Genomic DNA, 14,767 nt, shown 5'->3' on the forward strand with positions numbered 1-14,767 from the left:
GATACTCAACACAGGTCAACGTAACAAGTTGCTGATACTCTACATTGGTCAACGTAGCAGCTGCTGTGCACTATGTGGTTTAACATAGCAATCTGCTGATACTCTACATGGGTCAACATAGTAAGCTGCTGAGGTAGTTTGTACATGGGTCAACGTAGCAAGCTGCTGTGCACTACATGGTTTAACATAGCTATCTGCTGATACTCTACATGGGTTTAAATAGTAATCTGCTGATACTGTACATGGGTCAATATAGTAAGCTGCTGATGTTTTTTGTACATGGGTCAACGTAGCAAGCTGCTGATGCACTACATGGTTTAAAATAGCAATCTGCTGATACTCTAAATGGGTCAACAAAGCAAGCTGCTGTGCACTACATGGTTTAACATAGCAATCTGCTGATACTCTACATGCGTCAATATAGTAAGCTGCTGATGTTTTTTGTACATGGGTCAACATAGCAAGCTGCTGTGCACTACATGGTTTAACATAGCAATCTGCTGACACTCTACATGGGTCAAAATAGTAAGCTGCTGATGTTTTTTGTACATGGGTCAACGTAGCAAGCTGCTGTGCACTACATGGTTTAACATAGCAATCTGCTGATACTCTACATGGGTCAAAATAGCAATCTGCTGATACTCTACATGGGTCAACATAGCAAGCTGCTGTGCACTACATGGTTTAACATAGCAATCTGCTGATACTGTACATGGGTCAAAATAGCAATCTGGTGATGCTATACTTGGGTCAACATAGCAAGCTGCTGTGCACTACATGGTTTAACATAGCAATCTGCTGATACTGTACATGGGTCAAAATAGCAATCTGGTGTGCTATACATGTGTCAACATATTGAGCTGCTGATGCACTACATGGTTTAACATAGGAAGCTGCATATGATGTACATGGGTCAACATAGCAAGTTGCTGTGCACTACATGGTTTAACATAGCAAACTGCTGATACTGTACATGGGTCAACATAGCAAGCTGCTGATGATGTACATGGTTTAACATAGCAAGCTGCTGATGCTATAAATGGTTTAACATAGCAATCTGCTGATACTGTACATGGGTCAACATAGCAAGCTGCTGTGCACTACATGGTTTAAACATAGCAAACTGCTGATACTGTACATGGGTCAACATAGCAAGCTGCTGATGATGTACATGGTTTAACATAGCAAGCTGCTGATGCTATAAATGGTTTAACATAGCAATCTGCTGATACTGTACATGGGTCAACATAGCAAGCTGCTGATGATATACATGGGTCAACATAGCAAGCTGTGGATGATGTACATGGGTGAACATAGCAAGCTGTGGATGATGTACATGGGTCAACATAGCAAGCTGCTGTGCTATACTTGGGTCAGCATATTGAGCTGCTGGTGCACTACATGGTTTAACATAGGAAGCTGCATATGATGTACATGGGTCAACATAGCAAGCTGTGGATGATGTACATGGGTCAACATAGCAAGCTGCTGTGCGCTACATGGTTTAACATAGCAAGCTGTGGATGATGTACATGGGTCAACATAGCAAGCTGTGGATGATGTACATGGGTCAACATAGCAAGCTGCTTTGCGCTACATGGTTTAACATAGCAAGCTAGTGGATGATGTACATGGTCAACATAGCAAGCTGCTGGATGCACTACATGGTTTAACATAGCAAGCTGCTGATGATGTACATGGGTCAACATAGCAAGCTGTGGATGATGTACATGGGTCAACATAGCAAGCTGCTGATGCTATACATGGGTCAACATAGCAAGCTGCTGATGCACTACATGGTTTAACATAGCAAGTTGCTGATGATATACATGGGTCAACATAGCAAGCTGCTGTTGATGTAGCAATGGTTTAACATAGCAAGCTGTGTACATGGTCCATAGCAAGCTGTGGATGATGTACATGGGTCAACATAGCAAGCTGTGCTGTGTACTATAGCTTGGATCAGCATATTAAGTTGCAGTGCATACATGGTTTAACATAGCAAGTGTGGATGATGTTACATGAAATAATGAAATAATGATTTATTTTCCATAAAATTTCAAAATACAAAAAATACATAAGTTTCTTAAGAATAAGCTAACCACGCTGCCAGTAATGTGGTTAGCTGCATGTAAATTAAATTTCAAAGTAATAATACTACTTGTTGTGAGTTCAGTTCACAATAAACAATTTAATAAAAAACAGCCAGAATGCCACTCTCTGGGCGCCTAATTATAAATACCTATAATACTATACAATACAAGATGCAGAATATCATACAACAATATCACTGACAGAATAAAAACGTAATAGTATCACAACAACATAAAATAAAAAAGGTAAAAATGAGTAGGATCAAGTAGCCGACATACACAACATAAGAAACAAAAATAGTAAATAAAACTAACCAAAGAAAACAAAAAGATTAAATTTTTTAACTTTCAAAAAAATAGATAAGAGGATTCGTACAACACAACAGGAGCATTTACTTTAGTACAAAATTAAACAAAATTGTATTGTTGTTTTCAAAAAGCCATTGTTTTAACTTACGAAGAAATAATTTTAAATTGTTTATGTCTTTTATTTCTGTAGGTAAAATGTTAAAAATTTTGGTCCAGAATAGAGGAAACACTGTCTAAAAAATTCTTTGTTGACTTTAGGAATTCTAAAGATTTTACGACTTACATTTCTTGTGTCATACCTCAAAGAATGTTGTTCCGTCATTTCCACTTCTCAGGTAGAATAATTTTAGAACCTTTAAACACATAAAGGTGTTGTATAGGTAAGATTTGTAGTTGGCAATATAATGGAAAAGAACTGTCCCGTGGTTTTTTATTTAAAATTATACGTATTATATGATTTTGAAAAAACTCTTAACCTATCCATTAATGTTTTATACGAACCTCCCCAACAAATTAACCCGTATTGCAACCTAGATTGAATTAAAGAAAAGTAGAGTGTTCGTAATAAAAATTTGGATCACATAGGCGTCTCAAAAAGTAGAAAGTTCTTAGCGTATGCGAAATTTTTCGATGAAGATTAAGAGTATGTTCGCTCCAGTTTTAATTTGTCATCCAAAATTAATCCTAAGTAATTAAAATTATCTACCCTCTCAATATTCAAACAGTCACCAGTTAACCTTAGTGCAATTAAGAGTGTGGTATGTAATCGGATATTGAAAAGCAAAATCTCTATAGCCAAAATTTATGTACTTCGTTTTTTTTTTTACGTTAATTATCATAAAATTGGAGTTACACCAGTTCTGTAATAAATCTAAATCGTGATTTATTTTACGGTACAGGGATTGTGAGTCTTTGTCTGAATAGAAAAGTGCGATATCGTCTGCAAACGCATTAACCGCACCAGCAAAGGGCTGTTCAAGAAGGTCGTTTATAAAAACTAAGAATAACGTTGCAGACATTACAGAGCCTTGAGGGACACCTGTCTTAATAAGCAAAGGTGGACTTAAATTATTTGTAACTACTCACCTGTTGGTATCTATTCGTAAGGAAAACTCTTAAACCAGTTCAGGGGAACGCCTCTTAATGCCAATTGATTCAGTTTATTTATTAGCACGTTGTGATTAACAGAATCGAACGCTTTTCGAAAATCAATGAACAAACCAGTCACTTTTTTGTTTTCATTTAGGCTACTGTAAATTCTGTTTGTTACGTTAATAAGAGCGTCTTCAGTGGATTTACCCTTATGAATCCATATTGATTGGTATTTAAAAAACAATATTTCTATTTAGGTAATTTAACAGTCTAACATTAACTATTTTTTCAATGATCTTCGAAAATACAGAAAGAAGACTGATAGGCCTGAGGTTATCCAATTTAATAGATTTTTCTTTTTTGAATAAGGGAACGACCAATACTTTTTTCAATTTTGTAGGAAATATACCAGTGTACAAACTTAAATTAATTAGGTTTGTATTTTTAAAACGGGGACAATATATTCAGCAATATTCTTGATAAGTTCAACAGAAAATGAGTCGTGTCCAGTTGAACGTTTGTTTTTCAAGTGTTTTATAACAGACATAACCTCGTCCTTCAGTTGCAGGTGTCATAAAGAATGAATACCGATAGGCTCGAGATGTAGGTGGACTGTCGCTAGGCACAGCTGTTGTCTGACCTTGACCGCGATAATCAGCTGATGCGGATAAAGTGTTTATTTATAATCTCGGCTACAGCTCTCACATCAGTCACAACAGTGCTATATTGCACATGATCACATGGGTCAATATAGCAAGCTGTGGATGATGTACATGGGTCAAACATAACAAGTGTGGATGATGTACATGGGTCAACATAGCAAGCTGCTGTGCGCTACATGGTTTAACATAGCAAGCTGTTGATGATGTACATGGGTCAACATAGCAAGCTGCTGATGATGTACATGGTTTAACATAGCAAGCTGCTTTGCGCTACATGGTTTAACATAGCAAGCTGTGGATGATGTACATGGGTCAACATAGCAAGCTGTGGAGGATGTACATGGGTCAACATAGCAAGCTGTGGATGATGTACATGGGTCAACATAGCAAGCTGCTTTGCGCTACATGGTTTAACATAGGAAGCTGTTGATGATGTACATGGGTCAACATAGCAAGCTGTGGATGATGTACATGGGTCAACATAGCAAGCTGTGGATGATGTACATGGTTTAACATAGCAAGCTGTGGATGATGTACATGGGTCAACATAGCAAGCTGCTGTGCACTACATGGTTTAACATAGCAAACTGCTGATGATGTACATGGGTCAACATAGCAAGCTGTGGATGATGTACATGGGTCAACATAGCAAGCTGCTGTGATATACTTGGGTCAGCATATTAAGCTGCAGTGCACTATATGGTTTAACATAGGAAGCTGCTGATGATGTACATGGGTCAACATAGCAAGCTGTGGATGATGTACATGGGTCAACATAGCAAGCTGCTGATGATGTACATGGTTTAACATAGCAAGCTGCTGATGCTATACATGGTTTAACATAGCAATCTGCTGATACTCTACATGGGTCAAAATAGCAATCTGCTGTGCACTACATGGTTTAACATAGCAAGCTGCTGATGATGTACATGGGTCAACATAGCAAGCTACTAATGCTATACATGAGTCAACATAGCAATCTGTTGATGCTATACATGTGTCAACATAGCAAGCTGCTGATGCACTACATGGTTTAACATAGCAAGCTGCTGATACTGTACATGGGTCAAAATAGCAATCTGCTGATACTCTACATGGGTCAACATAGCAATCTGCTGTGCACTACATGGTTTAACATAGCAAGCTGCTGATGATGTACATTTGGTCAACATAGCAAGCTACTAATGCTATGCATGAGTCAACATAGCTATCTGTTGATGCTATACATGTGTCAACATAGCAAGCTGCTGATGCACAACATGGTTTTACATAGCAAGCTGCTGATACTGTACATGGGTCAAAATAGCAACTGCTGATACTCTACATGGGTCAAAATAGCAATCTGCTGTGCATTACATAGTTTAACATAGCAAGCTGCTGATGATGTACATGGGTCAACATAGCAAGCTACTAATGCTATGCATGAGTCAACATAGCAATCTGTTGATGCTATACATGTGTCAACATAGCAAGCTGCTGATGCACTACATGGTTTAACATAGCAAGCTGCTGATACTGTACATGGGTCAAAATAGCAATCTGCTGATACTCTACATGGGTCAACATAGCAAGCTGCTGTGCACTACATAGTTTAACATAGCAAGCTGCTGATGATGTACATGGGTCAACATAGCAAGCTACTTATGCTATACATGAGTCAACATAGCAATCTGTTGATGCTATACATGTGTCAACATAGCAAGCTGCTGATGCACTACATGGTTTAACATAGCAAGCTGCTGATACTGTACATGGGTCAAAATAGCAATCTGCTGATACTCTACATGGGTCAACATAGCAAGCTGCTGTGCACTACATGGTTTAACATAGCAAGCTGCTGATGATGTACATGGGTCAACAATGCAAACTATTTAATACTTAATGTAGATCTGAGAATATTAATTGACTAATCAAGATCATAGGTATATAAATAACTATCTATAATAAATAATCTATAATATAAAAGTTACGTCATCGGTATCTGATGTTTATTAACCCTCTCCTGCTCGCAAGGCATGAATCGGCACGGCCACCACATAGCCACTGCAGCTTAAACGGCACAGATCGGCACGCACTGCTTTACCCAACTAGAGCCGATAATTGCTGCTCTCGAGTAGCAATAGTTTGTACTACTACGGGTTGTTTGCTATCAGGAGACCATTTACTTTACTTTTACAGTAGATTTATTCCATTATTTTGCTATTTATATTAGTTGTGCGGAAACAATGGCGAGTTGTAGTCGTACACTTCGTGAAATCTATCTCGTTATTAGTAATGATTGCGACGATTCAAGTGAGTGTAGTGATGTATCAGAGCCTTGTGAAGTGGTTGGTGGCATTGAGGATGTAGTTCGGAGTGATCACAGTGGCAGGGGCAGTGACGGCGAGCCAGACAATGACCTTCACCAAGTAACTGCACAACAAACAACATGGTGCCCAGCTATTCGTGTGCCCCCTCCCTGGTGTCGTACAATGAACTTCATTGAACCAATATATAGTAAAATAATTAATGTATATAATTATAGTTATTTACAATGACAGAACGTGTGTAAGTTGAGGCGTCGCGTATTTTGACCGAGCGTGACCGGCAGAGCAAATTAATTGAGGTTAGAAGCACCGTGAGCGCCTGGAAACAATGCGAGCGGGAGAGGGTTAATGGTTTGCATTAAGATGAGCACTTTTTTTTCAAATGAATTATATTTCCAGTGTCTAAGGTGGGTTTGACTTGTTGCCATGATAAAAAAAATATATACATACATAGGTCTGAGAAGTTTACTCTAGTCTGAAAGCATTTACTTAAGTCTACTTCAGGATAAGGGGTAGACTGAAATATCCCATCTTCCACACCCGCCTTCCTGTTAAAAAGATCAGCTTTGGTTGTAAATATCTCTGCTGTATGCCGAAACATACTCAAAATAATGTGTGGTAAAACTCACGTAAGGTACTTCTGATCTGTGGTAAAGTGGAAAATCCCATCTGGTTGTGCGTTACCAAATTTATAAATCAAATTTTGCGGTAAATTTCTTCGCTATATGCCAAAAGGTTTTCAAGATAAAATAAGAACAAACCTACATGACCATACAGACACAAACAAAAACTTTTTAGCCAAATAGACTAGTAGATTGATAGGTGACCACATTTAACTAGCATCTCAACTTGTTCATAGTAACAAATCAGACTATTACAATTTCCTTTCATTTGTTGGATTTACAATTGGATGTTAGTCTTATGTTTAATTTTCATTTAATGTAAAATTAAATAGTTAGTTGGTATTCAAAAACAATTATTTGATACTTGCATAACTCTAGTACTAACTTGCTGTTTTTTTTTATTTTACACTCTACATTTTATGATAAAATCATTTATTTTGAAATCTACACATTAATTAAATAATTATTCATCATTTATGTTTTTTATATGCAAGATTGATCAATGACAGGAGAGCATGTACTGAATTGTTATGTTTAAGATTAATGTTCACCATTAATTACCTAATTTTGTAAAGTTCTTATAAGTTAATAATTTATTCTCTAAATTTAATTAGTTTCTACCTTGTTTTAGTACTTGTCAAGATTTGACCTGGTGCCATTGTTCTCTGAGGAGGAGTTTCGTCACTGGTTCCTGCCACAACCAGGCATAGTAGACTCGTACATCGTAGAGAACGACGGTAATGTTACAGGTAAACATTGTTTTAGTACTTGTCAAGGTTTGATCTGGTGCCATTGTTCTCTGAGGAGTTTCATTACTGGTTCTTGCCACAACCAGGCATAGTAGACTCGTACATCGTAGAGAACGACGGTAATGTTACAGGTAAACATTGTTTTAGTACTTGTCAAGATTTGATCTGGTGCCATTGTTCTCTGAGGAGTTTCATTACTGGTTCCTGCCACAACCAGGCATAGTAGACTCGTACATCGTAGAGAACGACGGTAATGTTACAGGTAAACATTGTTTTAGTACTTGTCATGATTTGATCTGGTGCCATTGTTCTCTGAGGAGTTTCATTACTGGTTCCTTGCCACAACCAGGCATAGTACACTCGTACATCGTAGAGGACGACGGTAATGTTACAGGTAAACATTGTTTTAGTACTTGTCATGATTTGATCTGGTGCCATTGTTCTCTGAGGAGTTTCATTACTGGTTCCTGCCACAACCAGGCATAGTACACTCGTACATCGTAGAGAACGACGGTAATGTTACAGGTAAACATTGTTTTAGTACTTGTCATGATTTGATCTGGTGCCATTGTTCTCTGAGGAGTTTCATTACTGGTTCTTGCCACAACCAGGCATAGTAGACTCGTACATCGTAGAGAACGACGGTAATGTTACAGGTAAACATTGTTTTAGTACTTGTCAAGGTTTGATCTGGTGCCATTGTTCTCTGAGGAGTTTCATTACTGGTTCTTGCCACAACCAGGCATAGTAGACTCGTACATCGTAGAGAACGACGGTAATGTTACAGGTAAACATTGTTTTAGTACTTGTCAAGATTTGATCTGGTGCCATTGTTCTCTGAGGAGTTTCATTACTGGTTCTTGCCACAACCAGGCATAGTAGACTCGTACATGGTTGAGAATGACGTTAATGTTAGAGGTAAACATCGTTTTACATAATTTTATCTTGTCGGAACTTTAGCTATAATAGTAGAACTTTTTGAAAGTGTGTCATATAACTTAAAACAATGTTTAAACAAAACATACAATGTTAAATATTTACAGATTGTCATAATTTCTCTAAAAGAATTCATGAATGGAGTAAAAAGATTTGTCAATGAACCAGTCTTAAAGCTTCTTCTTTAGAGCTGTTGGAAAACTACTCTTGAGACTTGTTAGTAGGGCATTGAAAAACTTTGCTCCGACATATGACGACTTTCTCTGGAAGAGTGCTAGGTGATGTATTTGTAGGTTAAACTGTTAGTAGTGCCTTGTGTTATGTTGATTTAAATAAGTTGGAAGAGGTCTAGACTTTCATTTTTGGTCTTTATTAAGTTTCTGTAAAAAATTGCAAGTAACAAAGGCCTAAATAAATAATGTGAGAAGAAGACAAACAGAGCAATTTAGTGCAGAGTTCTCTTTGATAAGAGATTATTATAGTATTTAATTCACTAAATTTGACCTGGTATGTTGTAGACATGGTCAGTTTCTACACACTGCCGTCGACTGTTATGCACCATCCTGTCCATCGGACCCTGAAGGCTGCCTATAGTTTCTACAACGTATCTATGAAAACACCCTGGGTCGACTTGATGCAAGATGCACTCATATCTGCCAAAAACGTAAGTAACCATGATAACAAAAATCAAGTTCAGTGATTAAGTTATTTCGTAAAATATAATTAAAATGTATGTAAACGTGTGAAGGTCTAGGAAATGGAAAGGTTGCTTATGGTAAATTACAACATGCACTTGATATTTCACTATTAATCAAATCAAATCAAAATATTCATTCTTTTGCACAGCTTATACATTGAATAGTGTCAATTTAATGACAAAAGTAGTCAAATTACAATATATAATTGTAATGTAAAGTTTATAATTTAATTTTAACTGATATACCTAACAAGTATTATTAAACAGTATGCACAACTTTCTTTTAAAACAAGTAAATTTATTCTCACTTTTTATATAAGCAGGAATTTTTCTTAAAAATTTATTTCCTACATATAATGTATTTTTTGTATAATTCCAAACGATGATAAGGGATCACAAATTCATTTTTACATCTGGTGACATACTGATGCACCACCTTACTGCTACTGATGGATGTTTCATGTTTCACATACATGATGGCTTCAAAAATATAAAGTCCATATATAGTCACTATATTTAATTCTATAAAACGTTCTTTGACAGATTCAAAAAATTTAATTTTAAAATGGTTCTGACAGCTTTTTTTTGAACTTTAGTATTGCATTGAGATTTTCTTTTTTAGTAGCCCTCTATATACATACAATCCATATGTAATGTGAGACTGAATGTTAGAAAAATAGATACGTTTTATGGTGTCATAGTATTTACATTCAAGCACCAATATTAACCAATATTTAAAACTTTATTTTGTAAGGCCTTTCGATAGCAAGACTATCTTCGTCAAACACATCACACTTTTGTAAAATGTAAATAAGTTAACAAGTAGCCAAAACAAGCTCCATCCTCAACATTGTTAGGCAGGTTACTTTTCCTATTAACTAAGCTATTGTACATACATTTGTCTAAATTCAAATTTTCATTTGGCTTTCTTATATTTAAAAAGTATGAATTAAATATGTTACTTATTTTAAGTGGATCATTAATTACTTTATTATTTTCTTTAATTATTATATTATTACAGTAATTTTTATTTTTGTTTATGTTTCAGAATTTAAAATATTGCAAGTTGTTTGATTTACATGTTGGGACTTTTTAATTTTTCTATTATTATATTTTTTGCGGAAGCTAAGTTTTTCCTGTACAATCTATTTTTTTGATTTTAACACACTGAGCAATTCTTTATTCTTACTTAACCTGGCAATTTAGTTTAGTTTAATGATCTCCTTTTTTCATCCTTTAAAGAAGAATTTACCCAATTATTATGATAAGATGTTTAATTTTAAAAGATTTTGGAGGAAATGCTAAGCTAAAATAGTATGTTAGTATTTTGTGAAAAGTTGTAAATTTTTCATTGGTTTGAGATATAAACACATTTTGCCATCATTCCTCTCTTAAGAATTGTTGGAACAGTTTTATATTTTCTTGACAAAAATCTCTTTTGGTTTCAGTAGTATAATTAATTTGTTTGCTATTTTATTTTCCAATAGCTCTAAAACCTGACCATCATGATCTGATAATACAGTAATGACTCCAAAAACTCATATTTGATCATTAGTAAATGTTGTAAGAAAATTATTTATGCAGAAAGTGAACCATGAAATACACAAGTTGGAAAAGAAACTACATAATTCATATTAAAATTTTTTTACATTTTTCAGGTTGTTGTGTGAATTATTATTATTTAATACATTAATATTTATATCCTCTGCTATAATTTTTTTTATTTGAAATTTTTCTAGGGATTGATCGTTTCCGATACTCGATACTGTAGCTATTTTTACTCAATTCTGATACCAACATAGGTGCTCAACTATGCCTGAAAGATCACAATTACACGATTAGTCAGGGATTCTCGTTATAGGACATTTCAAACAATGCAATTGTTTTCAAATTTTTATTACTCTACTATTTTTTTCAGTTAATCTGGTAGCTCTTTGATATTTTATCTCTGTAAAGCTTCACAGAGTAAAAGTGTTAAAGTCTAATAAATAATTTTAATTTTATTACATTGGTTTAGTAAGTCTTCTATGATCAGAAATTTCTAACATTGAATGCTGAAAAACTACCTACGAGATCTATAATAATTTGTTTATATCTTATGTTTCAGGCTGGCTTTGATGTGTTCAACGCTTTAGATCTGATGGAGAACAAAGAATTCCTAGAGACCCTGAAATTTGGTATCGGCGATGGCAACTTGCAGTACTATCTGTATAATTGGAGATGTCCCCCTGTTGCTCCGAACAAGGTGGGTTTTTTATGGTCAATAATGCATTTCACATCAGTTTCCGATTACACGTATGTTAGTTACAGTTGTATGACAGGAGACACTGGTGTTTCAGATCGGACTGGTGCTGCAGTGAATGCTCGCCGCGCTCGTTTCAGCTTGCTTCACATCACTCGGCCGCACCCCCTCACTCACTGTTACCTGGACACTCAACTATTCTGTATTAGCAACTTATTCAATGAAATAGTCCAGACTGTACAATGTTGTGTGTGATTACCGTATTCGGGTCTCGGTGTACATATCCCACCCAGACAGTCTTCACCCGGTAGAGTATACCAACTGCAAGGGCCAAAACAGTTCAAGGATTCAATGAAAATTTAAGAATTCAGATTAAAAATAATCTTGTAAAAAGGGCTGCCAAGATTTTGAAGTTAAGTTGTGAAATCACATAAAAATGTATTCATTTATGGATTCTAGGTGTTGAATTTTAATAAATATTACTTTATACTGTAAGAAATAAGAATCGAAGATTTTAATTTGCCCACGGCCTGAATGAACAATATAAGTAAGTTGTAAAATATACTTTTATGTGTTAAATAAGTGGATCAAAAATGTATCTAATATAAAATTATGTATAAATATTATGAATGTGTTATAACTATAAGAATAACCTATCAGTAATAAAATTCAAGCGAATAATAATTCCACTTTTTTATTTAAAATGTATAAAAATATCTTATCATGCTTTTAGACCTTTGCTTTCAAAATTATTACATTCTATTTGTAATCAATAAATATTGATGAGAAGTTTGAATAACGATCAGACACTTTCAAAGCTTCTGGTCCAAACAAATTGGGTAACAGTCCTTGTAAAAGAGACATTGCTTTAAGTTTCACAGTTGCTATTGGAAAATATGACAGAAATTATGTGATATAAATTACAGTAACATATTTACTTAAAACAAATTTATACAATTTTCAAATAATAAATAAGACAAGTAATTTATTTGGTTTTAAAGTGAATTAGGATATTTTGGGACCAGACAGTAAACTTTATTATTTGATGTGTTTATACAAAATCTTGCAATTCAAAGTTTTATCAAACATTTGTTGTCATACATTCTGACATAGTAGTTGAAATACTAGTAAAAATTGATTAGTTTAATGGAAGTGGGTTAAATCATGACTTATTCAAATAGAAATAAAAACCATGTAAATCAGGAAAAAATAATTTCGAACAAAGTAACATTGGAATCACATATTTATATTTTGGTTTTTTTTTCGTACAATCGCGCACTACCAAAGATTTTCTTGTTATTTATTATGTAATAAATTAATACACTATTTAACTTAAGCATGCAATTTAAACAATGTATTGATATATGAAACAGGTAAATAAAAGGTATATTTTGTGTGGATATAGAACTAAATGCCAATTTGTCATGGTTGTGAGAAGAGCACACTACTAGAAGTTGTAGGGTATGTTACCAAATTGCAGTAACTAGGTCTACTAGTCTTCTAAGACCACGGGTTACAGGTCCCTACCATATTTTCTTACGTCTAAGGACAAAGCAATATTTCCACTCCTGTAGAAAGTCCATTGAGTTGTGTGTGTGTACTGAGTAGAGTTTGCTGAGAAAAACGTTCATGAAACACCAATGTTTAGTATTTGGTTTTCATATTTTTTTGTTTTAATGAATGTGTAAAAAAAATTTAAAATTTATATTTTGCAGGATATTGAATTAATTACAAAATATCTTGTATAAAATATGAGACATTATATATGCATTGCTTCTTCTTATGTTTTTATATTGTGAAATATTGTTTTATGCTTTGAAGTTGTATAATACAAGTTTTATTGGTAAAATTTTTAGTGACTTATAAAAAATGTAATTTAAAATCAGGTATATAATATTCTAAACTCAAATAAAGATTATAAATAAGATTTGGTGTTATAAATTTATAATGATTTTAAAATTTAAATTTGGACTAAGTTATATTAGATTACAATAAGTAGTTTTAAATTTGTTTTTTAACAGTTTTTCTTATATCATCGCAAAGGAAGTTCATGCCAAGACTGAATTATGAGTAATAAACAAAAGGTTACGTACGTTACGTTCAGTCTTCAGTCTTAAGCTTCAAAATGGTCACCAAAATCAAATTCCCCTCCAACAGTGAAGTACATAGTGTTATTAGATTTCTTTTGCTAAATGATATGCAGTTGATGAAAATACATTGTGAATCGTGTTTTGTGTATGAGAAAAACATTGTAAGCTATAATTAAAACTTGTGCCAGTTTTTTCATGAAGAATGTACCACTGTTTACGACAACAAGCAAAGTGGCCTGTGGTTACAGATAACATCACCGAACAATCAATCATGTAAGCCAAAAAATCTGGGTACCTACCTTCACGTAGGCTGCTGTTTGCACACCCATTTTATCAAGCTTTCCCCCACCCCTTTGCGAACAATATCGTTAAATAAAATCGAAAGATCACAATCACAGATAGTGTATGAAATTGCAACTGAAAAACTAGCGTATCGTAAATTTCTTGCCCAACAGTTATACATAATCTTGAATGATAGAACTCAAAACAAAGAGAATGGGACTGGCTCAGAAGTTTCTTATCTGGTACCATGGAGAAGGTGAATATTCTTTTAACCACATAATTACATCATGAAATGGGTTTCCTATGTCTAGGTCAAAAAGAGAAGAAAATCAATGGAGTAAGGTCATATCTCGCTGCCAAAAAACCACAGCGGTCGGTTACATGCATAGATGACAAAAAGTTATTTAATCGTTAATGAAAAGCTTGTACCTAGATAAGTGCTTATATGTTAAAATCAGTTTTAACCCTTATAACGTCAGTATATCTTTTCACGACTTCCAGCAAACGGCATAATATTAAAAAAAAAAAAATTTAATGTGTAAAGTTCATTTTTATTTTTACTTTCTATAATTATGGTAAGTATAAAAAAGTAAAAATTTTAAAATTATCTTGTACGTACATATATTTATGGGACATTAAATTGTAGATATAAATAAAGTCAAAATAAAAGGCACACAAAATTTTAT

The 14,767-nt window shown here is 34.4% G+C and overlaps 1 protein-coding gene across 1 annotated transcript in view; it reads left to right on the plus strand.

Moving 5' to 3' along the window:
• LOC124362012 (glycylpeptide N-tetradecanoyltransferase 2) overlaps positions 1-12,208 on the plus strand; it is a 31,659-nt gene extending 19,451 nt beyond the window's left edge. The window contains exons 6-9 of the mRNA XM_046816149.1: positions 7,717-7,834; positions 9,289-9,434; positions 11,575-11,712; positions 11,807-12,208. Of these exons, the coding sequence (XP_046672105.1) occupies positions 7,717-7,834; positions 9,289-9,434; positions 11,575-11,712; positions 11,807-11,827 (423 nt within the window). The 3' untranslated portion in view covers positions 11,828-12,208. The remainder of the gene's footprint in view (positions 1-7,716; positions 7,835-9,288; positions 9,435-11,574; positions 11,713-11,806) is intronic.
• The last annotated feature ends 2,559 nt before the right edge of the window (positions 12,209-14,767 follow it).

The sequence above is a fragment of the Homalodisca vitripennis genome, chromosome 5, assembly GCF_021130785.1.
Source record: "Homalodisca vitripennis isolate AUS2020 chromosome 5, UT_GWSS_2.1, whole genome shotgun sequence".
Taxonomy (NCBI): Eukaryota; Metazoa; Arthropoda; class Insecta; order Hemiptera; family Cicadellidae; genus Homalodisca; species Homalodisca vitripennis.